The sequence below is a fragment of the Dreissena polymorpha genome, chromosome 11 (assembly GCF_020536995.1).
Source record: "Dreissena polymorpha isolate Duluth1 chromosome 11, UMN_Dpol_1.0, whole genome shotgun sequence".
Classification (NCBI taxonomy): Eukaryota; Metazoa; Mollusca; class Bivalvia; order Myida; family Dreissenidae; genus Dreissena; species Dreissena polymorpha.
In genome coordinates, this window is record NC_068365.1 from 58,274,896 (window position 1) to 58,299,314 (window position 24,419).

Sequence of the window (24,419 nt, forward strand, 5' to 3'; positions counted from 1 at the left end):
ATGTCGTGTTATATGTATAATTTTAAATTGTATGAGTCTCTATCTTTGTGTGAGTCTTTATATTTGTATGAATCTTAACATTTGTATGATTTGGCAGAAATGGGTATTTCCCAGAGGAATTAGATATATGTATATACTGTACGACAATATGAATGTTTACAATTGGTAAAATTGCGCAAATTCTGCAATAACAATACTTCCACCCTCACTGCCAAATTTTTAGGCGGTACAGATTCTGGAAGTTAGACAATGTCTGTTAGCACATGCTTTGTGCATAATTTTTAATTGTATGAGTCTTTATATTACATTATTAAGAAAATGATCAAAATAACAGCGAATCCGATGCTTTAAGTGTGTTTTGTAACCCACAAACAAAGTGATTTATAGCCATTTCCAGAATGGCCGCTAAAAGAAATGTGGAGTTGGGCTTTGTCGAAGAAAAAGATATATTCCTTCTGAAAAGTAGATTCTTTCCTTCTGAAAAGTATGCGGTTTGCCCTCATGGCTGTCATTGAATCTACTTCCAAGCGCAGAGGAGCTGACATGTCGTGTTTGTTCGAAACCAACCGTGTTTCTTCTACAGTACAGGTCTACGCACCAGATTCTTCAAAAAGTTTCGCTTTCCATTGGTCAGTTTTCATATGTATATGCTGCAATCATAACTGTTGCAAATCGAATTACGCAGACAATTTGATTGTGTTCAGGTCTCAGCTGCCAAAAGTAAACGATTTTTTTAGTTGCCAGCCTCCTGCAGAGTTTCCCATCGAAAATGAGATAGATGCCTCTAAATATGCCAAGCTGTACAGGGTAGATGCATCTGTTACGATGCAACTAAATTTTCACAACTAAATTTTCACGACTAAAAAGTGGACAGACTGTTGTAATTAGAGAATTTATCTGGAAAAAGGAAGATCAACCTTGCATAGTTGCTACAAGAAACACTAAAATATTCACTACATCTAGTTAGTTCTTCTTGAATGCTCTGAGCTCTTTTTGAATGCTCTGAGCTGTTCTTGATTAGACCAAATTCAATGTCAAAATAATAAGTCTCAAGTTTGTCTATAAATTCGAATTCAATCAACCTAAAACAGCGTAACAAACACAATACCTGTTACCATCGATATAAATTTGCGTGTTGTTTGTTGATAAATGCTAAAAAGATTTTTTTTATAAAAACTGTCGTTAAACCGAAAGTCCAAGTTTTGAATTGACCATTATCTATCTTACGGAGGTTCCGTAGAAAGTCAGTGTATTACAATTGGTTGGTTAGACACAAGATCTGTCTAGCAGAGGATTCCGGTGATAAACAATAGCGTATTTTTGAATTCAGAATTTTCGGAGTACTCGGCTTTTTCAATTTAAAAAACGTAAACATTTTTATAAACTGTTGACATGTTTTAAACATTAGGGATTAATATGATTATTATTCGAACACACCACATCACGTAACAGGGCCCTAGTTTGGCCGTTTTTGGGGCCGAAATTCGGCCCCATTCCCCCCTTAAAATAGTATACTTTTTTCCCCTATTTCAACTAAAAATTCCCCCTCCAAAAAAAAAATATTATTTTTTTTTTTTTTACTTTTATACCTATGTTGCCAGCTGGTATTGTGCTATGAACCTTTGATAACATGTATATTTATGTAAATTACATTAAAATATAGCAATTTTAAGTGTTGAATGGTTGGTGATAAGATCTTCTAAAAGTCCCCTTTTCGCCCAAAACGACTCAAAAAAAACCCCTCTAAGGGCCCGGCCCCAATCCCCCAAAGTGTAGAAAGGGCCCTGCGTAAGTTGTTTTAATTTGTGCATTTGTAATATATATATGATCTGTTTGTGTTTATTTATGCCAGAAAATAGATCATGTTGCTAATATTACAGAATAAAGTAGCGCCCAGATTTCGGGGAGGAGACTTGACATGGAATATTCAAATAACCAGTTGCAACTCCCAGCGACCCGGAGTTTAGTGTTTTCATTGATCAGTCAATTTTATAATAAAGTGAACGTGCATGCAACTGGAGCAGGCCAAAAACATCACTAATTCTTATGTGTTGACAAGCAACTTTGCTTTGCCATTGTTTGAGGGATTGTTTAATTTTAATATTTTTAAATTTTTGACTTGTAGAGTTTCCCTTAAGGTTGACCGCTATGGGGCTTTGGGACTTGATGGCTATGCCATACCTTCCAATGAACCAATACAATACTAACCTCCCATGCATGTTGACATTATTTATTCCACATCACAATGTGCAAGTTATCAACAGCTTGTTTTATAAATGACCATGCTGTGCATGGTTATAAACCTTTATTGGAAGCAAAAATTACAAAAATACTGACTTCTTTAGAAATAGTTGCAGTTTTGGTAGTTTGAATGTATATACCAGTATGTAGATATGGTACATACATTAATTAAGCTGTGTTGTAGTAAATCACCTGATGAAATCAGTTTTCTGGCTTATAGCTGTTTAATTTAAATCAAATTCATTTAAAGAAAACTGCAGCAACAGCCCATAGATATTTAAAAATGAACATATCTGCTTGTTGTTTAAGATCAAATAGTTGTTTCAGATTGTTAAGTCAAGCTGTTATCTTTCAGAAAATGATATGCCACAAGCGATTGAGCAGCCATCAATGGACATTAGTGCTGAGCTGTCGACAGAAACTGTCAGTCATCATTTGCAGCCTCCTGACAGGCCTTTGGCTCAAAGAGACTCTGATATGGCATCAGACAATGGTATGTTTGTGTGTGTGTGTGTGTGTGTGTGTGTTAATGTAGCACACCAAATGTGCTACATAATAAGCAATCTTTTAGTTAATCACCTGATGGAATCCATTTTCCGGCTTATAGTTGTTTAAGTTTAAATTGATGTAAAGAATGCTGCAGCAACAGCCCATTGATATCTGCTTGTTGTGAAAGATCAAATAGATCTTTCAGATTGTAAAGTCGAGCTGTTATCTTTCAGAAAATGATTTGCCTCAAGCGATTGAGCAGCCATCAATGGACAGTAGTGCCAAGCTGTTGACAGAAACTGTCGGTCATCATTTTCAGCCTCCAGACAGGCCTTCAGGTCAAAGAGACTATGACATGAAATCAGCCAATGGTATGTTTGTGTGTGTGTGTGTTTATGTAGCACACCAAACATGCTACATATTAAGCTATCTTGTAGTTAATCATCTGATGGAATCAGTTTACTGGCTGATAGCTGTTTAATTTTAAATTCATGTGAAGAATGCTGTAGCAAAAGCCCATTGATAATTATGTTGAACACATCTGCTTGTTGTAAAAGATCAAATAGATGTTTCAGATGGTAAAATCGAGCTGTTATCTTTCAGAAAATGATTTGCCTCCAGGGATAGATCAGCAATCAATGGACTAGTGCTGAGCTGTCGACAGAAACCATCAGTCATCATTTGCAGACTCCTGACCGGCTTTCGGCTAAAAGAGACTCTGATATGGAATCAGAAAATGGTATGTTTGTGTGTGTGTGTGTGTGTGTGTGTGTTTATGTAGCACACCAAAAGTGCTACATGTTAAGTAATCTTGAAGTTAATCACCTGATGGAATCAGTTTTCCGGCTTATAGCTGTTTAAGTTTAATCAAATTCATTTCAAGAATGCTGCAGCAACAGCCCATTGATATTTATATTGAACATCTGCTTGTTGTGAAAGATCAAATAGATCTTTCAGATTGTAAAGTCGAGCTATTATCTTTCAGAAAATGATTTGCCTCAAGCGATTGAGCAGCCATCAATGGACAGTAGTGCCGAGCTGTTGACAGAAACTGTATGTCATCATTTTCAGCCTCCAGACAGGCCTTCAGGTCGAAGAGACTCTGACATGAAATCAGCCAATGGTATGTTTGTGTGTGTGTGTGTTTATGTAGCACACCAAACATGCTACATATTAAGCTATCTTGTAGTTAATCATCTGATGGAATCAGTTTTCTGGCTAATAGCTGTTTAATTTTAAATTCATGTAAAGAATGCTGTAGCAAAAGCCCATTGATGATTATGTTGAACACATCTGCTTGTTGTGAAAGATCAAATAGATGTTTCAGATGGTAAAAGTGAGCTGTTATCTTTCAGAAAATGATTTGCCTCCAGGGATAGATCAGCAATCAATGGACTAGTGCTGAGCTGTCGACAGTAACCATCAGTCATCATTTGCAGACTCCTGACCGGCCTTCGGCTAAAAGAGACTCTTATATGGAATCAGAAAATGGTATTTGTGTGTGTGTGTGTGTTTATGTAGCACACCAAAAGTGCTACATATTAAGTAATATTGAAGTTAATTAAGTTTAATCAAATTCATTTGAAGAATGCTGCAGCAACAACCCATTGATATTTATATTGAACACATCTGCTTGTTGTGAATGATCCAATAGATGTTTCAGATGGTAAAGTCAAACTGTTATCTTTCAGAAAATGATTTGCCTCCAGCGATTGATCAGCCATCAATGGACAGTAGTGCCGAGCTGTCGACAGAAACCATCAGTCATCATTTGCAGCCTCCTGAAAGGTCTTCAGCTCAAAGAGACTCTGATATGGAATCAGGCAATGGTATGTTTGTGTGTGTGTGTGCTTTTGTAGCACACCAAATGTGCTACATATTAAAGTGATATTATGTGCATTTTTCACTGTTGAATTGAGCTGAAAATAATTAACACGTCAAAAGAGTTAGTTAAAATGTGGTTACTGACCAATTATCTGCAACTCATCTTTCTACCAGTTGATTATAAAAAGTATATATTTTGTTCGATATTTTACATGACTCACCCAGTCCTCTAAGCCGAAATAATTCGTAAAACAAAGTAGTGTCTTTGTGTCGTATGAATGAATCTGCACTAACACTAGATTGAGATTCACATCGTAAATCGAATCTTGTGTGTCATCAGTTGTCAAAACGAAAGTACTGTTGATGTTTAAATGCATTATTTTTCTCTTTCTGGGATATTGTTTTAGTATGTTGATGCTGCATTAACAAATATAAGTGTATATGAAGTGAAAACACCAAAAATAAACAACGGTTGCGATAGACACCTATAAATGGTAATATGCCTATAATATCACTAAGCAATGTTGTAGTTAATCACTAATGGAATCCGGTTTCTGGCTTATAGTTGTTTTAGTTTAAATAAATGTAAAGAATGCTGCAGCAACAGCCCATTGATATTTATATTGAGCACGTCGCTAGTTGTGAAAGATCAAATAGTTGTTTCCGATTGTCAAGTCGAGCTGTTATCTTTCAGAAAATGATTTGCCTCCAGCGATTAAGAAGCCATCAATGGACAGTACTGCTGAGCTGTTGATAGAAACTGTCAGTCATCATTTGAAGCCTTCTGACAGGCCTTCGGCTCAAAAGGACTCTGACATGGAATCAGACAATGGTATGTTTGTGTGTGTGTGTGTGTGTTTATGTAGCACACCAAACGTGCTACATATTAAACAATCTTGTAGTTAATCACCTGATGGAATCAGATTTCTGGCTTATAGCTGTTTAAGTTTAAATTCATGTAAAGAATGCTGCAGCAACAGCCCATTGATATTTATATTGAACACATCTGCTAGTTGTGAAAGATCAAATACAGTCGAAACACGATGGCTCGAACTCTTTTGGCTCGAATTTCCGGTAGGCTCAAACTCTCATTAAAGCACCGAATTTTTGTTACTGTATATCCATATAAAATTTTGTCGAATGGCTCGAATTCGCAAGGCTCGAATTATCGGATGGCTCAAACTGTTGTAACAGTCCCGATCGCAATTTTCACACGTTCTTTTGTTCGGATGGCTCGAACTCGCTTCGGGTCGCATAAACTTTTAATCGAATAGGACTGCTTGATTAAAGGAACACAATATTTAGTATAACACCGGTTTCAAACATGTCATCGACTCAATCGTTAATTGATTTGAGTAAAAGATGACATTGAATAAAATAAAATATTGGTACATACAAGTTTTAAATATATATTTGTATTTTATGCTCCCCGAAAATTTTCGGGGATCATATAGTTGCCAGTTTGAAGTTCCTTCCTTACTTCCGTACTTCCTTCCGTCACACTTTTGTTACCATTTCTCATAGCACCTTCAATACTTTACCGATCTCTTTCATAGTTGGCATGTAGGTACCTTGCATTGACCTCTACCTTTTGATGAGGTTTGAGGTCACTCGGTCATAGTCAAGGTCACAGAGGCTAATAATAAAATACTTTTTCTGTCACACTTTTGCTACCGTTTCTCATAGCACCTTCAATACTTTACTGATCTCTTTCATATTTGGCATGTATGTACCTTGCATGGACCTCTACCTTTTGATGAGGTTTTAGGTCACTGGGGTCTAGGTCAAGGTCACCGAGGCTAATAATATACTTTTTCCATCACACTTTGTTTACAGTTTCTCATAGCACCTTCAATACTTTACCGATATCTTTCATATTTGGCATGTAGGTACCTTGAATGGAACTCTACCTTTTGATGAGGTTTGAGGTCACTGGATCAAGGTCACCGAGGCTAATAATAATATACTTTTTCCATCACACTTTTGTTACAGTTTCTCATGTCACCTTCAATACTTTACTGATCTCTTTCATATGTGGCATGTAGGTACCTTGCATGGACCTTTACCTTTTGATGAGGTTTGAGGTCACTGGGGTCATGGTCACTGAGGCTATTAATATACTTTTTCTGTCACACTTTTTTTTACAGTTTCTCATAGCACCTTCAATACTTTACCGATCTCTGTCATATTTGGCATGTAGGTACCTTGCATGGACCTCTACCTTTTGATGAGGTTTGAGGTCACTGGGGTCAAGGTCACCGAGGCTAATAATAGAATTTTCTGTCACACTTTTTTTTAATACAGTTTTTCATAGTACACGTACCTTCAATACTTTACCGATCTCTTTTATATTTGGCATGTATGTACCTTGCATGGACCTCTACCTTTTGATGAGGTTTGATGTCACTGGGGTCAAGGTCACAGAGGCTAATAATAGATTTTGCCTTCACACTTTTGTTACAGTTTCTCGTAGCGCCTTCAATACTTTACCGATCTCTTTCATATTTGGCATTAGGTGCCTTGCATGGACCTCTACCTTTTGATGAGGTTTTAGGTCACTGGATCAAGGTCAAGGTCACAGAGGCTAATAATAGATTTTCCCGTCACACTTTTGTTACAGTTTCTCATATCACCTTCAATACTTTACCAATCTCTTCCATATTTGGCATGTAGGTACCTTGCATGGACCTCTACCTTTTGATGAGGTTTGATGTCACTGGGGTCAAGGTCACAGAGGCTAATAATAGATTTTGCCTTCACACTTTTGTTACAGTTTCTCGTAGCACCTTCAATACTTTACCGATCTCTTTCATATTTGGCATTAGGTGCCTTGCATGGACCTTTACCTTTTGATGAGGTTTTAGGTCACTGGGGTCAAGGTCAAGGTCACAGAGGCTAATAATTGATTTTCCCGTCACACTTTTGTTACAGTTTCTCATATCACCTTCAATACTTTACCAATCTCTTCCATATTTGGCATGTAGGTACCTTGCATGGACCTCTACCTTTTGATGAGGTTTGAGGTCACTGGGGTGGGTCAAGGTCACAGAGGCTAATAGTAGATTTTTTTAGGTGGTTATTAACACATAGATTGACAAAGCGCATCATCTGGGAGCATCCATCAGTTTCACTGATATTCTTGTTATTAATTCAAAAGCAGAAAGTAGAACGAAGTGGTACAGAGTTTAAGCACTATGCGTACTCGTCAACTGAAGGTAAAAATGTTCGTAAACAACACTTTATTAGAAATTGGATGGGTCGAATTCCGGATGGCTCGAATTTTTGTTGCCGGTCCCGACAAATTCGAGCCATCGAGTTTCGACTGCAGATATGTCAGATGGTTAAGTCCAGCTGTTATCTTTCAGCAAATGATATGCCTTCAGCGATTGAGCAGTCATCAATGGACAGCTATCGACAGAAACTGTCAGTCATCATTTGCAGCCTCCTGACAGGCCTTCGGCTCAAAAGGACTCTGACATGAAATCAGACAATGGTATGTTTGTGTGTGTGTGTGTGTTTATGTAGCACACCAAAAGTGCTACATATTAAGCAATCATGTAGTTAATCACCTGATGTTATCAGTTTTCTGGCCTATAGCTGTTTTTAAGTCGTGCGTATTTTCTTTTTTGTCATGCATACTTTACGCAAATACGCATCTTATCTGGCCCTCTGGCCTATAATATCACTTTAAGCAATCTTGTAGTTAATCACCTAATGAAATCCGTTTCCTGGATTACAGTAGTTTAAGTTTAAATTCATGTAAAGAACACTGCAGCAACAGCCCATTGATATTTATATTGAACACATCTGCCAGTTGTGAAAGATAAAATAGATGTTTCAGATTGTAAAATCCAGCTGTTATCTTTCAGAAAATGATTTGCCTCCAGCGATTGAGCAGCCATCAATGGACAGTAGTGCTGAGCTATCGACAGAAACTGTCAGTTATCATTTGCAGCCTCTTGACAGGCCTTCGGCTCAAAAGGACTCTGATATGGAATGGTATGTTTGTATGTGTGTGTTTATGTAGCACACCAATCGTGCTACATTTTAAACCGTTTTATAATAAAACACCATATGAAATCAGTTTTCTTGCTTATAGCTGTTTAAGTTTAAATAAACTCAATTTAATAACACTGCAGCAACAGCCAATTGATATTTATATTGAACACATCTGCTAGTTGTGAAAGATAAAATAGATGTTTCAGCTGGTAAAGTCGAGCTGTTATCTTTCAAAAAATGATTTTCCTCCAGCGATTGATCAGCCATCAATGGACAGTAGTGCTGAGCTGTCGACAGAAACTGTCAGTTATCATTTGCAGCCTCTTGACAGGCCTTCGGCTCAAAAGGACTCTGATATGGAATGGTATGTTTGTATGTGTGTGTTTATGTAGCACACCAATCGTGCTACATTTTAAACCGTTTTATAATAAAACACCATATGAAATCAGTTTTCTTGCTTATAGCTGTTTAAGTTTAAATAAATTCAATTTAATAACACTGCAGCAACAGCCAATTGATATTTATATTGAACACATCTGCTAGTTGTGAAAGATAAAATAGATGTTTCAGCTGGTAAAGTCGAGCTGTTATCTTTCAAAAAATGATTTGCCTCCAGCGATTGATCAGCCATCAATGGACAGTAGTGCTGAGCTGTCGACAGAAACTGTCAGTCATCATTTGCAGCCTCTTGACAGACCTTCGGCTCAAAAGGACTCTCATATGGAATCAGCCAATGGTATGTTTGTGTGTGTGTGTGTGTTTATGTAGCACATAAAACGTGCTACATTTTAAGCCGTCTTTTAATAAATCACCATATGAAATCAATTTTCCAGCTTATAGCTGTTTAAGTTTAATTAAATTCATTTGAAGAATACTGCAGCAACAGCCCATTGATATGTATATGGAACACAACTGCTTGTTGTGAAAGATCAAATAGATGTTTCAGATGGTAAAGTCAAACTGTTATCTTTCAAAAAATGATTTGCCTCCAGCGATTGATCAGCCATCAATGGACAGTAGTGCCGAGCTGTCGACAGAAACCATCAGTCATCATTTGCAGCCTCCTGAAAGGTCTTCAGCTCAAAGAGACTCTGATATGGAATCAGGCAATGGTATGTTTGTGTGTGTGTGTGCTTTTGTAGCACACCAAATGTGCTACATATTAAAGTGATATTATATGCATTTTTCACTGTTGAATTGAGCTGAAAATAATGAACAGGTCAAAAGAGTTAGTTAAAATGTGGTTACTGACCAATTATCTGCCATTCATCTTTCTACCAGTTGTTTATAAAAAGTTTATATTTTATTCGATATTTTACATGACTCACCCAGTCCTCTAAGCCGAAATAATCCGTAAAACAAAATAGTGTCTTTGTGTCGAATGAATGAATCTGCACTAACACTAGATTTAGATTCACATCGTAAATCGAATCTTGTGTGTCATCAGTTGTCAAAACGAAAGTACTGTTGATGTTTAAATGCATTATTTTTCTCTTTCTGGGATATTGTTTTAGTATGTTGATGCTGCATTAACAAATATAAGTGTATATGAAGTGAAAACACCAAAAATAAACAACGGTTGTGATAGCCACCTATAAACTGTAATATGCCTATAATACAGCACCAGATAATTTTTTCAGCCGAGGGGTATTTCACTCATGAAATTTTTAATTGATGAGTAAAAATCAAAATCTGATAATTTTAAGGAGTAACTTTGTTCAAAGGATCAGAATTAATAATACACTGTACATGTAATGTTAACTCGCTATAACAAGCAGTTTGTACACAATAAAGCAATCACTTTTGTTTTATTTAACAGTTTTTCTGATTTTTTTTTGCCCTTGGCTTATAAGCAGCCATTAATCCCTTTTTTCCGTCTTGATTTGGCAAGCCACTGTTTAGCACACACTGTACAGCCACGATCAAAATCTAAGCTTGGCCCACAAAACTTGTTCATTATATGTGTATTTTGGCGCCATTTAAAAAGGTGCTTGAAGGTAAAAGTTTTTTCCATAGTGCCACACAAGAGATCAACTGATAGCAAAAATTATATGCTTGAAGTTGGGCGATTCGGGTTTTATCGAATGTAATGTCAAATGTTTTCACCATGAGCGTATATCGATGCTCAACATTGCAGCGGGGAGCCCGTTGTATCAACATCGGCCTCTATCGTGGGCCAACATGAAATGATACTGTTCTGACTGAGGAGTAAATGAGGTCGGGAACCACATTCTATACATAGATGGTGATATCACTACATTTTTACCGGTGAGGACACAGTATCGGAAACCAGTCATGTTTACATAAATTTAACTGCATGTATAAACGGTTAATACGCATTGAAATTGCACACGATGCGTTATCCGAATTTAGTCAGGAGTTTTTTTACTCAACAAAATTTTAAGTCGTGCGTATTTTCTTTTTTGTCATGCATACTTTACGCAAATACGCATCTTATCTGGCCCTCTGGCCTATAATATCACTTTAAGCAATCTTGTAGTTAATCACCTAATGAAATCCGTTTCCTGGATTACAGTAGTTTAAGTTTAAATTAATGTAAAGAATGCTGCAGCAACAGCCCATTGATATTTATATTAAACACATCTGCTAGTTGTGAAAGATCAAATAGATGTTTTCGATTGTAAAGTTGAGCTGTTATCTTTCAGAAAAAGATTTGCCTCCAGCGATTAAGAGGCCATCAATGGACAGTCGTGCAGAGCTGTCGACAGAAACTGTCAGTCATCATTTGCAGCCTCTTGACAGGCCTTCGGCTCAAAAAGACTCTGATATGGAATTAGACAATGGTATGATTGTGTGTGGGTGTTAATGTAGCACACCAAACGTGCTACATATTAAGCCTTCATGTTTTTTGTTAGCTCTATTTTATAGCCGAATCACAAAAAGTATACTTTTTCCCAAAATTTGCTTTAAAAATTCCCCATTGGGAAAAAAGCGCTTATGACATAGTCTATTTCGATTTTTAACAAAGCGTAGCCTGATCCAGTCTTGCACAGTTTTTAGCTCGACTATTATATATAAAATATACATAGTGGAGCTATCCTACTCACCCTGGCGTCGGTGTGAGTGTTAGCATGAGCGTAAGCGTGAGCGTGCAAATGTTAAAGTTTGCGTACCACCCCAAATATTTCCTATGTCCCTTGACATATTGCTTGAATATTTTGCAAACTTCTTTACCAACTTGACCCCAATTTATAAACAAGAGAAGACAACTGTATCAAGCATTTTTTAAGAATTATGGCCCTTTTTCCATTTAGAGTATGCATATTATTGATAAATCTAAGCTAAATTTAGCGTACCACCTGCAATATTTTCAATGTCCCTTGACATTTTGCTTTCATATTTTGCAAACTTCTTAAACAACATGACCCCAATATATAAACAAGAGCAGACAAATGTATCAAGCATTTTGTAAGAATTATGGCCCTTTTTATGCCCCCTTTCAAAGTAAAGGGTTCATGTAGTGATCGGACTGTCCATCTGTCTGTCAGTCCTTCCGTCACACTTTGCGGTTAGGTTTTGAAAAATGCTAATAACTTTTATGTCCCTTGAGATATAACCTTCAAATTTGGTATGCATGTGTATATAGACAAGGCCTTTCCATATGCAATTTTTTTTTTACCCCTGAGACCTTGACCTGGAACTTAGGGTCCGCGTTTAGGTTTCGAAATCTGCGTTTAGGTTTAAAAAATTGCTCATAACTTCTATGTCCCTTCAGATATAACACCTGCAATATTTTCAATGTCCCTGGACATTTTGCTTTCATATTATGCAAACTTCTTAACCAACATGACCCCAATATATAAACAAGAGCAGACAAATGTATCAAGCATTTTGTAAGAATTATGGCCCTTTTTATGCCCCCTTTCAAAGAAAAGGGTTCATGTAGTGATCGGACTGTCCATCCGTCTGTCAGTCCCTCCGTCACACTTTGCGGTTAGGTTTTGAAAAATGCTAATAACTTTTATGTCCCTTGAGATATAACCTTCAAATTTGGTATGCATGTGTATATAGACAAGGCCTTTCCATACGCAAATTTTTTTTTACCCCTGTGACCTTGACCTGGAACCTAGGGTCCGCGTTTAGGTTTCGAAATCTGCGTTTAGGTTTAAAAAATTGCTCATAACTTCTATGTCCCTTCAGATATAACCTTCATATTTGGTATGCATGTGTATATGGACAAGGCCTTTCCATACGAACACACATTTTTAGCCCTGTGACCTTGACCTTGAACTTAGGGTCCACGTTTAGGTTTCAAAATCTGCGTTTCTGTTTCGAAAAATGCTCATAACTTCATCAAAGAGTTTATAGGGGGCATATGTCATCCTATGGTGACAGCTCTTGTTGTCTTTGTAACTGAATATTTTGTAAAATTTTGTGTTTAGATCCACTTAACTTCTAAAGTATCAAAGCTATTGCTTTCAAACTTCAAATATTTTCTTACTATCATTAGGGTACTGTATCTGGCAAGTTCAATTGGACCTTGACCTTTGAATGACCTTTACTCTCAAGGTCAAAAGAATAAATTTTAGTTAAATTTCCATTTCTTCTTCATTTATGATCACCCCAAAAAAAATTATTTTGAAAGATTGTCCAATAAATGACCACACCCCACATTATACCCCCTCACACCCCCCCCTACCCTACCCAAAAAGATTTTTTTTCTATAAAACATGGTTAAAGAAAAATAATATTTATTTACTTTATTTTTGAACGACCGTCCAAACTTCCCACCCAAGCTATTGCTATCAAACTTAAAATTAAATCTTATTAGTTTGTTTTATGTCTTTACAAATGTTCAATAGATTGTGGAAAATATACCTGATCTATTATCTTGACCCTATTGAATAATTTGAACAATTTCCCTATGATGGCTTACGTTATGCTGTCAAGCACTGGAACAGTTGACCGCGCTGTCCTCTGACAGTAAGATTTTACCATGATTTGCATAACGTCTGCATTATTCCTGTGCCCGATATTATCTGTGTTGTTCAGGCTCTTATTATATTTCTGATAAAATTTAAGTGTTTTGTGATTCGGCTGAGTGGAAAACAAGTATGTTACACAATTTGAAATGTTACGTGAAAAAGATTCCAAAGCAAAAAAGTGGCCAAACAAAAACTGTTGATTTTTTTAAGCAAGCATCATTAAATAAAGTAACATTCAAACAATGCAAAGCGCTGACTGATATTCAACATGTTGAAACTAGGGAAATTAGTTTGTGACTGAAGACTTTGTGTGAGCTCTCTATGTGGAAAACTTTAGCATGATGGTGTTTGTGGTGTTTGGGATTAAAGATGTTGAAATCTTTCATGTAATTTTAAATCACAATTTATTTTCCCAATTTCTTGAAATGCTAATAAAATTCCCAATTTCAAAGCCATGGGCTATCTTCCCAAAATGCTTAATAAAACCCTGGCCTTCTTGTAACAAATCACCTGGTGAAATCAGTTTTCTGGCCCATAGCTCACCAAACGTTCTATATTTTAAGTTGTCTTGTAGTTAATAACCTGATGAAATCAGTTTTCTGGCTTATAAGCTTTGCTGTTAAAGTTTAATGAAATTCATTTCAAGAATACTGCAGCCCATTGATAAAATATCAAAACAACTGCTTGGTGTTAAAGATCAAATAAATAGATTTATTAGATAGATAAGTTGATTTTAACATGAAATGCATAGATTTGCATGGCAGCATGTTATATACATGCAATAAATAATAAAAACAATCTGCATGTATAAACAAAGCCATGTCAATCAACAGCATATGTTAAGGATTGCACAAAAAGGGGTTAGCCATTAAACCCTTATTTACATAGATGTTCCAAATGGTATAGTAAAGCTGTTATTTTTCAGAAAATGATGTGTGTGTGTGTGTGTTTATGTAGCTCATCAAACGTGCTACATTTGAAGCCGTCTTATAGTTAATCACCTGATGAAATCAATGTCTGGTTTATAGCTGTTTAAGTTTAACTAAATTCATTTAAAGAATGCTGCAGCAACAGCCCATTGATATTTAATAGGGATGGCAAAACTATTTGAATATTCGAAAATTCAATTGAATCGTCTGTATTGGAATTGCAGAGTTGGCATTTGAATATTTGCAACCTATTATTTCAATCGATTTTGTGCTTTTTAATTAATTACCCACAAGCTGCTAATTAATGACCCACAAGTTGCTTACTGAATACATCAACAATAACAACTAATTGCGAACCAAAATTAAAAGGGATTAACATGTTTGATAAGACACTCTTCCTGTCAAACTGACAACATGCTGTTATCAGAAGAAGGGGTATATTGTTTTGCTGGATGTTGGTCGGTCTGTCTGTCGTTGGTTGGTCTGTCAGTCTGTCTGTTTGTTGGTAGACCATTGTGGAACACGTGTGTTTGTTTATGTAGCACACCAAACGTGCTACATATTGAGCCTCCTTGTAATCAATTGCCTGATGACATCTGTTTTCTGGCTTATAGATGTTAATTTGAATTCATTTTAAGAGTACTGCAGCTACAGCCCATTGATATCAAATATGACCCCATCTGTATGGGAAATGGCATTAGACTGTTGTATGTTTTAGCTCACATGGTTAGCTTTTGTTATACCAAGATGTCCATAGACTTAAAAACTCCAGGCTGAATTTAATTTTAATCTTCATATTCATACAAAGCCCATGTAATATTATCTCATTTCTGTATGTACCTCCATTAAAGTCTACATTGTAGGTATATTAGTTTGAATACTCTATAGTCGAGCATTATCTATTAAATGGACAGCTCTTCTATAACATTTGAATTAATTGTCTTCATGTGATAAAATCGTGAGTCATTCCATACATAAAAAGCTGAGGAAATCAGTTGCCTAACCAAAAGCAGAAGATTGAGAGAACATTTATGAAGAATACTGAAAGGGCTTATTTTTGTTAATTGATTTTGGCATTCTCTAGTGTCCTCTACTGTAGCAGATAACTTTATCTGCAAGTGACAGTAGGGTTGTGCCTCAGATAAATGTCCTATGGCCTTCTTGTTAAATAAGTGTGTGTCTGTATCTGTCTGTGGTTATGTAGCACATAAAAAGTGCTACGTGTTAAGCATCCTGTTATGAATTAATTTTTTTGGCTTAAAGCAGATAAAGTTTGTATATAGAATGTTCCTGTAGAATACTGAAGCTTCAGACAATACATATTTGATACATGCATTACATCTGTTTGTTTGAAAGATAAAGACATTGCTTTCTCTTTATCAAGCTCATTCCATTATACATAACATCTGTTTTAGGCAATGAAGTTGTTGATGATTCAGAGTCTGATGTGGGATCAGAAATTTGGCCATTTCCATTTCTAAGGTAAGTCAGCTCTCCTATCATTTATTGGGAACATTGTGTGCTGATGGCTTAGTCTGTTGTAATTACCATAATCTGAAAGGCTCTGTTTGAGCTATAGTGTGTTTTTTATGTCATCCAATTTGTCATTGATTGCTCTAAATGAAAACTCCTCGGCAACCGCTTTGCCAACTTTATAGTAACGACATGAATAATCCTTGTGTGGTCTGTCACCCAAATAGCAAGGACCATTCCCCTCTATTGCAAAAAATGCATATTAGCTGCCAGAGCTGAAAAAAAGAAACATTCACAACATTTCCTGAATTGCTTGGGCCAAATTAAAGCAAGAACTATCACAAGCAACGAATTGTGTTTATTAAATTGCCAATCCAGCATTGTAAAGTCTGGAAACTAAGCACATATTTGAATATAAGCATATCTGGAAAATAAGTACTGTGGTTACTGTACCAATGTTTAGTTTGCACTTGTTTGGTTAACAGGTCCAGGAATATCCAAATTCATGAACCAGATGAAAAGGATGAATTCGAAGATTGTGATGACAATGTTCTGGATCCAGATTATCACCCTGAAGAAGACTCGCAGGAAAGTGATAGTGACTGTGGCAACCTGAGAGATAACTTTGGTAAGTTCTCCTTGTAGTGTGAAGTGAAAAGTGGGCAAGGAATAAGATTTAATTTAAATGTTTTCTACAGTATGTGCAAATGAGGTGTAAGGTCAGTGTCACATTATTAAAGGTCATGTTCAGTTTAATTATGTATCTAGTGTACCTTTTAACGGTTTTAAGATTCATATTCTTCTCAAAGATTTTTATGGGTCAAGAATTTCTAGTTGACCTTCTTGAAGCACCTTCATAGATAGACACTTGGACTGCTGCATGTGACTTAGAATGAAAACTTAACTTGGGATTCTATCAAAAAGGGCCATTATTTGGCTTAAATGCTTGTTCCAGTATGCCGCCAGAGCTTAAAACATTTATTGATTGAATTTTAAAATTGTTCATGTCAAGTGAAAACATGGCCACGGAAAGGGTGGTTTGTCATTTTCCATGTATATATGTAGTAAATAAAGCCAGTGAACACTCTAGAAAAACTGTTCTTATGGGTATTAAAAATATGGCCACCACAGTGGGTACGGTAATTTTCTAAATAAGCCTAGTGTAAATACTTTGGAACACCATCTTTTAAAGTCAGTCTTACCAATGTTTTGAAATATTTGCTGAAGAGTTTTAATCATTGCTTCTTTCCATCTCAGTCTCTCAGTTGAGCGATCCAGGGCCTATTGGCCCTTTTGTTAACTATATGTGTATATGACATTTTTAGCTCCACTATTATATATGAAATATATATAGTTGAGCTATCCTACTCACGTCGGCGTTTCTGTTCCCGTTAGCGTTAGCGTGCAAATGTAAAAGTTTGCGTACCACCCCAAATATTAGCTATGTCCTTTGACATATTGCCTTTATATTTTGCATACTTCTTTACCAACATTACCCCCAATCTATAAACAAGAGCAGACAACTGTATCAAGCATTCTGACAGAATTATGGCCCCTTCTATACTTAGATAATTGAACATTTTGCTAAAATTGCCATAACTTCTTTATTTATAATCACATTTGATTCATACTTTGACACCCACATTAAACCCCCCCCCCCCCCCTCCATGATGGCTTACGTTATACTGTCAAGCACTCGAATAGTCGAGCACACTGTCCTCTGACAGCTCTTGTTTTTTTATGCATCACACCAAATGTGCTACATATAACTAATCCATCTACTTGTTCCCCACAGAACAGTGAAAGTAAGCAATAGGTTTGCAGTGTAATATTTTCAGCCATCATTTTAATAGATGGTCCTGGGCCATGGTTAAATTTTTCTGTACAATTAGCAAATGGTTACATGTACATCCAGTTATTAATTTGTTTTCTGCATTTAAAAAAATGGTATGTAGATATAAAACAAGATGATTCTTTGCATTTTGCAGTTCATCCTGTATATTTATCAAGTGGTTATGTGCAGATTACAAGACATGAACTCGTTCTGTACACTTGTCAGGTTGTTATGTAGATGCATGAGATTGTTCTTTGCATTTGGCACTTAATGCTGTACATATGCTAAAAACTTTTTTGGTTGAAACTTTTGACATGCATTGATTAAAATAGATATTTTAAACTGCGGCCCTATATAATATGGCTCTGTATATATTACCTAGAAATGTCTTTTTATATGAAATCGAGAAAATAACAAATAATAAAATAAATGACGAGCTTTGGCACCTATTGGCGGCGCTCTTGCCTCTACTTTTTATGCCCCCAGTAGGGTGGCATATAGCAGTTGAACTGTCAGTCTGTCTGTCAGTCCTAAACTTTAACATTGGCCATAACTTTTGCAATATTGAAGATAGCAGCTTGATATTTGTCATGCATGTGTATCTCATAGAGCTTCACATTTTGAGTGCTCAAAGGTCAAGATTATTTTCACAAGGCAAGGAAAGTTATACAATCAAAAAATAAAAAAATTAATTCAAAGCGGCGCAGTAGGGGGCATTGTGTTTCTGACTTGTTATCTATTGTTATCCATGTTTTCATATCTATTTCTAAAACAGGGAAAACAGGGAAAAAGAAACAGGTGCATAGACCATGTTATTGTCAAGAGAATGCTGCATTGCTTGATGCATTTTCCTCCTACCTAGTCCCGAACTGCAGGCATCTACCTAGGGAAAACGGGAGATAATGAAAGTTCAGGACAACTGCAAAGCACTTGGAAACAGAACATGGATGAACATCAAGTATCAGCTGAAATAATGCAGTGTAAAATTTGAGTGTGATTGACACTTGATAAAACTTAGGAGGGGCATTTCTGAAATTCTGAGAATGTGTGCATATATTGTTAACTACTACAGCCTTCTCCCTCTTTAGACTTAGAAAATCAGAAAAATAGATAAGAAGTCTGCACCAGGAAGGTGATACTCTTGTTTTTGTGATTGGATGAATAACACATTTGGGAAAAAATTATGTTAAAGAAATATTCAATGGGACATCATCACATGGGTTTTGGGTCCTGATTCTATTATTGTTTCCTGTCTCATATTATTTGATTGAAATATTTTACTGATTGTAAAGTATTGTGTAAGGCAAATTCAAGAGTTTGTATGTACATGATGTATGTAAAAATATGTGTATGAGGGTCATTTAAAAAGTCTGCAGCATTGCCATATTTTTGTAATAACTTATTTAAAGGTATATATGTACGTTTGTCTGTCAGGTCAATCTTTTGAGTGCAACTACTACAGTTTTGCATGGATGGCTTTCAAATTTGGTAGAGCAACTAGACATGATGTAATTAATTATGTTTGATCAATAGTGTCGTATTTTAAGAACTGTTGCAGTCTTTTCCAATACCTCTTGTATAAGTGTATATATATGTTGTTTTTTTACATTAAAGTTAGAACACCCATTCATTTAATATAGGCTGATAAAGAAAGAAATTCAGCAATTTATCCATAACCCTAAGACTTAGGGCTTTGATACTTTGTGTGTGTTTTTCTAAGTTGGCTCACCGATTATTGTCTTCTACCGGTTTCACCGGAGGGGACTTGTGGTTTGTGCTCTGTGTGTCTGTCTGTCTGTCGGTCCATCACACTTTTCTGGATCCTGTGATATACTTTAAAAGTTCTTCATATTTTTCACGAAACTTGAAACATAGATAGATGGCAATAAAGATATTATTCAAATCATTTCATTTTGTTCCTACATCAAAAATTCTGGTTGCTATGGCAACAAATAAAAAAATCAATAAAAATTCTGACAATTGTGGAGCTGGTATGGGACATATATTGCTTGGCAGTAGTCTTGTTTAACATAAGATGATAAAGAAAGAAATTCAGCAATTTATCCATAACCCTAAGACTTAGGGCTTTGATATTTTTTGTGATTTTTATGTCCCCCACCGCTATATTGTTTTTGCCCTGTCGGTTGGTTGGTTTGTTGGTTGGTTTGTTTGTTTGTCCCAACTTTAACATTTGCAATAACTTTTGCAATATTGAAGATAGCAACTTGATATTTTGCATGCATGTGTATCTCATGGAGCTGCTTATTTTGAGTGGTGAAAGGTTAAGGTCATCTTTCAAGGTCAAATATATAGCTTCAAAGCGGCGCAAAAGGGGACATAGTGTTTCTGACAAACACATATCTTGTTTTGTTTAAGTTGGCTCACCCATTTATTTAACAAAGTCTGATGTAGAAAGAATTACAGCAATTTACCCATAACCCTAAGACTTAGACACATGTTATCATACCTCACAGAATATGCCAATGCACATTTCACCTAGGCCTATAATGCAGAACTCTGTATTATTTATATTATGGGGCTAAGTGACTGTTTGTAATAAAAATATGCCATGAAACTTCTGAAAAAGAACAAATGTTCAACCATTTAACAATGTTTTTCTAGTATATATCAATTTTTCAATAGTTACACTATATACATGCTGCTTGAAATTTGCTGTACTGATGATACATATAAACTGTACTTTAATTATTGTTCAAATGTTGTTCCCATTGTCCAGTCTTTTACAATGTAAGGTATTTTTGTATTGGTAAGAAACAATAAGAATTATTATGGATACGTGTTGCTAGTTTCAGTATAATGATAATTTTGAATTTTTTTTTACCAATGTAATAGGAACCTCATATGACGAATTTTATGTTATAAAAGAACAAAATGAAGATAAACCGCATGCTCAAATGTGAAAACCGCTATATCTTTCCTGACACCAAAATAATATGCTCTTGAAAAACCTTGAAGCAAAACTTTGTATAGATTTAAAGTAACGAGAATTGTGATGTTATTAACATTGTGTTCATATTCATATTCTGATGTTATTTTGAAAGGTAAAACATACTTAAAATGATATATTTGTATAGCTGATAGTTGAAAGTCCTTTAGTGTGTCAAAATATAAAAGAATTAACTCATGTTATTGTCATGGTTTAAAATGCTACGAATGATATTATTCTTTTATAAAGCGTACTGCCCAAAAATATACACTATGTCAATAGTCACTCTGAAGATTGACTCCATGTATATCTTTATATGTAACACGTTTTATATTGAACATTTGGTTAAATGTTTTAAGACATCTTTTTTATTAATCTTTCTAAAGGCAGTGAAAAGGTATTATACCTTAGCATTGGGCTGTGTAAAGCTTGAGCATTGGCTATAAATCAGTTACTGAAAGACAACAATCCTTTAAAATTAATCCCTTATGCTGGCTGTTACGATAGACTGCACATGTTTTCGACTTTGGCAATTTTGATATTGTTGGATAAGCATTTACCACAATTAAGGACGTGCTCCTGTTGTTTTTTTCAAAGTTGTAAGTCTAACATAGTTTTTAGTTTAACATAAGTTTATGTTTTGTTATTATAATGCGAAGGCTTTTTATGCCCCCGAAGGAGGGCATTTAGTGATTAGACTGTCCGTCTGTCTGTCCGTCCGTCTGTCTGTCCGTCACACTTTTGCGTTAAGGTTTTAAAAAATGCTCATAACTTCTATGTCGCTTCAGATGTAACCTTCATATATGGTATGCATGTGTCTATGGACAAGATCTTTCCATACGCACAATAATTTTGACGCCTTTGACCTTGAACTTAGGGTCTGCGTTTAGGTTTCAAAATCTGTGTTTAGGTTTCAAAAAAACGTTTTTCGGGGGCATATGTCTTCCAATGGATACTGCTCTTGTTATTTATTGAACCTTCACTTGTTTGTGTTAAAATGATAAGAAAATTCAAGCCTTAGTTTCTTTCTGTTGTTTTATGTATGGTATTATAAATTGCATTTTATTATTTAATAGCTCGGCGTTTTCGGAGAAAACCTGAGGTATTGTCATAGCCAGCTCGTCGTATCGTCCGCCGTCCGCCATCCGCGTCGTGCAAAAACTTTAAACTTGGCTCTAAAATCAAAGTGCTTCCACGTACAACTTTGAAACTTCACATGTAGATGCACCTTCATGAGTTCTACATGCCACACCCATTTTGGGGTCACTAGCTTAAAGGTCAAGGTAACTGTGACCTCTAATATAAAACTTTAGCATAGGCTCTAAAATCAAATTGCTTCCACTTACAACTTTGAAACTTAATATGTAGATGCATCTTGATGAGTTCTACATGCCACACCAATTGTGGGGTAACTAGGTCAAAGGTCAATGTCATTGTGACCTCTAATATAAAACTTTAACATAGGCTCTAAAATCAAATTGTTTCCACCTACAACTTTGAAACTTTATATGAAGATGCACCTTGAGGAGTTCTACACGCTTCACCCATTTTGGGGTCACTAGGTCAAAGATCAAGGTCATTGTGACCTCTAAAAAAAAATCTGACAAGCACTCGTAGCCGAGCGTTGCACCCGTTATGCGGTGCTCTTGTTTATTTTTTCAAAGGACCATGACTGGAATAAAAGCTGATCTCTCATCTCGTCTTGTGATTATTTCATTTAGGCTCACAGAGAAAATAAATTATTCTTAAACAGTTCAGTTATCAAAGAATAACAATATCCCGCCTTGTGTACTTACTTAAACCAGAGCAATCGTATTGTGATCTTCACTGAATCTTCAAAATTGGCTCGCTGTCTTGAAGATAAAAATCTGCCTTTTTAGGCTTGGACTAGCTTTGTAGTTTATATAACTAGAAATATTTATCAGAACCCAAAGTCAGTTAATACGCATGTAACAAGAGATGACTCTCTATTAACATGAGGTGATACTAATAATTAGTTAGGGGTGATCAATTTCCCTTATATTGCCAGAGGCTACTATTAGAAGGGTGGTCTTGTAACATGACAGAAATATAATAGTGTGAAACCCCATCCCCTTATTTTGGACCAGTGTACTGCGTACTGCATTCTTTTGACTTAGAGTACTGCAAACCATTAAATAGAGAAAACAAGGGGTATAAAATGCATTCATAGAAAAAATACTCTTCGGGAACGCTTGTTTATGATCGTGTTGATTGAAGCTGTTTCAAAATAGAACTTGGGAAGACAATTGCGCTCTTGATCTCTGCGTTTGCAAAGACGAAATAGTTGCGTTCCGACCCATTGCGTACGGCGTATACCAACCTTGAATATTTCGTACCACTAAGGTACGTTTCACTCTCAAATACGTGTTTAAACTTACCTGAGGTGGGCAGTGGTCCATCTTGTAAGGTTGTTCGAATGCTAGATAGTGAAGAAATTATTTCAATTATTATTTAAACCCAGACAATAAAAGTTCCGAGCCGGATAATTTCATATTGTGTGTTGATTTCGGGTGTTGCGAATGCAAACAAGTCTTTTTTCTGAGTAGCTGTTTTACCCGGCTTTCACCTTATATCACCTTTTACATAACGCCAGCAGACCCGAATGAATACAATTAATATATGCCATTGACTGATTTGAGCATCATTTTGCCGAGACATTCCATTGGCTGATTTGAGCATAATCCACTAGAACATTGGCAACATCACCGCGTTTTTTAGTTTAGGATGTAAACTGTTCAGTGTAGGTAGATGCGTACTACTCTCTACATCACCCCACATACACTTACTATATGCCTCTACAAAGCAAAGAAATTGCAAAAAAATGGCTGGAAATAAGGTTTTTTGTCACCAAAAAGAATTATAAAGTCACTGCTCATATAAGATTTCCTGGTCTTCTCCAGATGGTATTCATGTTTTCCAAACATGGTCATTAAAAACGCAAATTTCTCCACAAGAAATAGTTTACTGGAGAAACCCTGCTGAGAGGTTATTGCAGACATGTGTAAGTTTGTATAAATCCTTAAATTATTGTAGTGGCTTGCAAATTAAAGCAGTTTTTCTCCCCTAAATGCCTGAATATGGCCCATTTTGCCCGATCTTCTACTTCAGGGAGCCACATTTCTCTCATTTTTAAGAAAATTTGTCAGGATTTTTTCTACATGTAAGCCAATACCTTTGTTATCAATGTTAATACACAGTTGTTTCAAATTGGACTTGGAAAATTTTAATTTTTCCAATTTACTTACCCTATGTAAGTTCATGGTGAAATACCGAACACTGCTCCAATGAATTTACACTGCTCACAAGGTTTCGGGTTTCCTGGGGTATACATGTTCATACAAAACATACACTCACATTTTGGCCCAGTTACAATTACGCATTGCCGGTCAATTCCTTCCCCAAGACTTTCAGGATCAGTGTTGGGTCAGTAAATCGTCAGTGTAAGACGGAATGTACTATCAATAAATGCCTTATGTTGATAACACAGTCTTGCTTTTAAGATATAAAACTACACGAATTTTAGGGAAAGAAATGAATGAAAACCTATCGGTAAATGCCATTTGTCTTGTGAAACAAAACTACCGAAATATTAGTGTCCGTGATATAAGGGAAATCTGCAAGCCAGAATATGCTACCGACATTTGCCAGTTTGCTATACATAACACAGTTTGACTTAATAAACCACGTGAGGACATATATGATGTGATCTCACTTAG

The 24,419-nt window shown here is 35.9% G+C and overlaps 1 protein-coding gene across 8 annotated transcripts; it reads left to right on the forward strand.

The window, feature by feature from the left end:
• Positions 1–401: 401 nt before the first annotated feature.
• Positions 402–22,377, forward strand: LOC127850371 (cytadherence high molecular weight protein 1-like). 8 transcript variants are annotated; one of them, XM_052383351.1, is made up of 11 exons: positions 402–629; positions 2,597–2,734; positions 2,964–3,101; positions 3,716–3,853; positions 4,422–4,559; positions 5,249–5,386; positions 8,424–8,553; positions 8,806–8,917; positions 9,170–9,289; positions 9,546–9,665; positions 10,691–10,821. In XM_052383351.1, exons 2-8 carry the CDS (start codon positions 2,605–2,607, stop codon positions 8,810–8,812), a joined length of 819 nt encoding a protein of 272 aa, XP_052239311.1. In that variant the 5' UTR covers positions 402–629; positions 2,597–2,604; the 3' UTR covers positions 8,813–8,917; positions 9,170–9,289; positions 9,546–9,665; positions 10,691–10,821. The 8 variants fall into 8 exon arrangements, 2 of the variants coding, with proteins under 2 accessions (XP_052239311.1, XP_052239312.1); XR_008035265.1 differs by lacking the exons at positions 402–629; positions 2,597–2,734; positions 5,249–5,386; ... (2 more) ...; positions 9,170–9,289; positions 9,546–9,665 and adding exons at positions 3,334–3,469; positions 4,086–4,221; positions 11,220–11,357; ... (1 more) ...; positions 16,387–16,529; positions 18,511–22,377 and having other exon boundaries at positions 2,963–3,101; XR_008035266.1 differs by lacking the exons at positions 402–629; positions 2,597–2,734; positions 3,716–3,853; ... (3 more) ...; positions 9,170–9,289; positions 9,546–9,665 and adding exons at positions 3,334–3,469; positions 11,220–11,357; positions 15,844–15,910; positions 16,387–16,529; positions 18,511–22,377 and having other exon boundaries at positions 2,963–3,101.
• Positions 22,378–24,419: the final 2,042 nt, after the last annotated feature.

Coding starts and splice junctions, on each gene's coding strand:
- LOC127850371 (XM_052383351.1), top strand. CDS start 2,605: ATGCCACAAGCGATTGAGCAGCCATCAATGGACATTAGTGCTGAGCTG. Junction 3,102..3,715: donor TGACATGAAATCAGCCAATG/GTATGTTTGTGT, acceptor ATTATCTTTCAG/AAAATGATTTGCCTCAAGCG. Junction 4,560..5,248: donor TGATATGGAATCAGGCAATG/GTATGTTTGTGT, acceptor GTTATCTTTCAG/AAAATGATTTGCCTCCAGCG.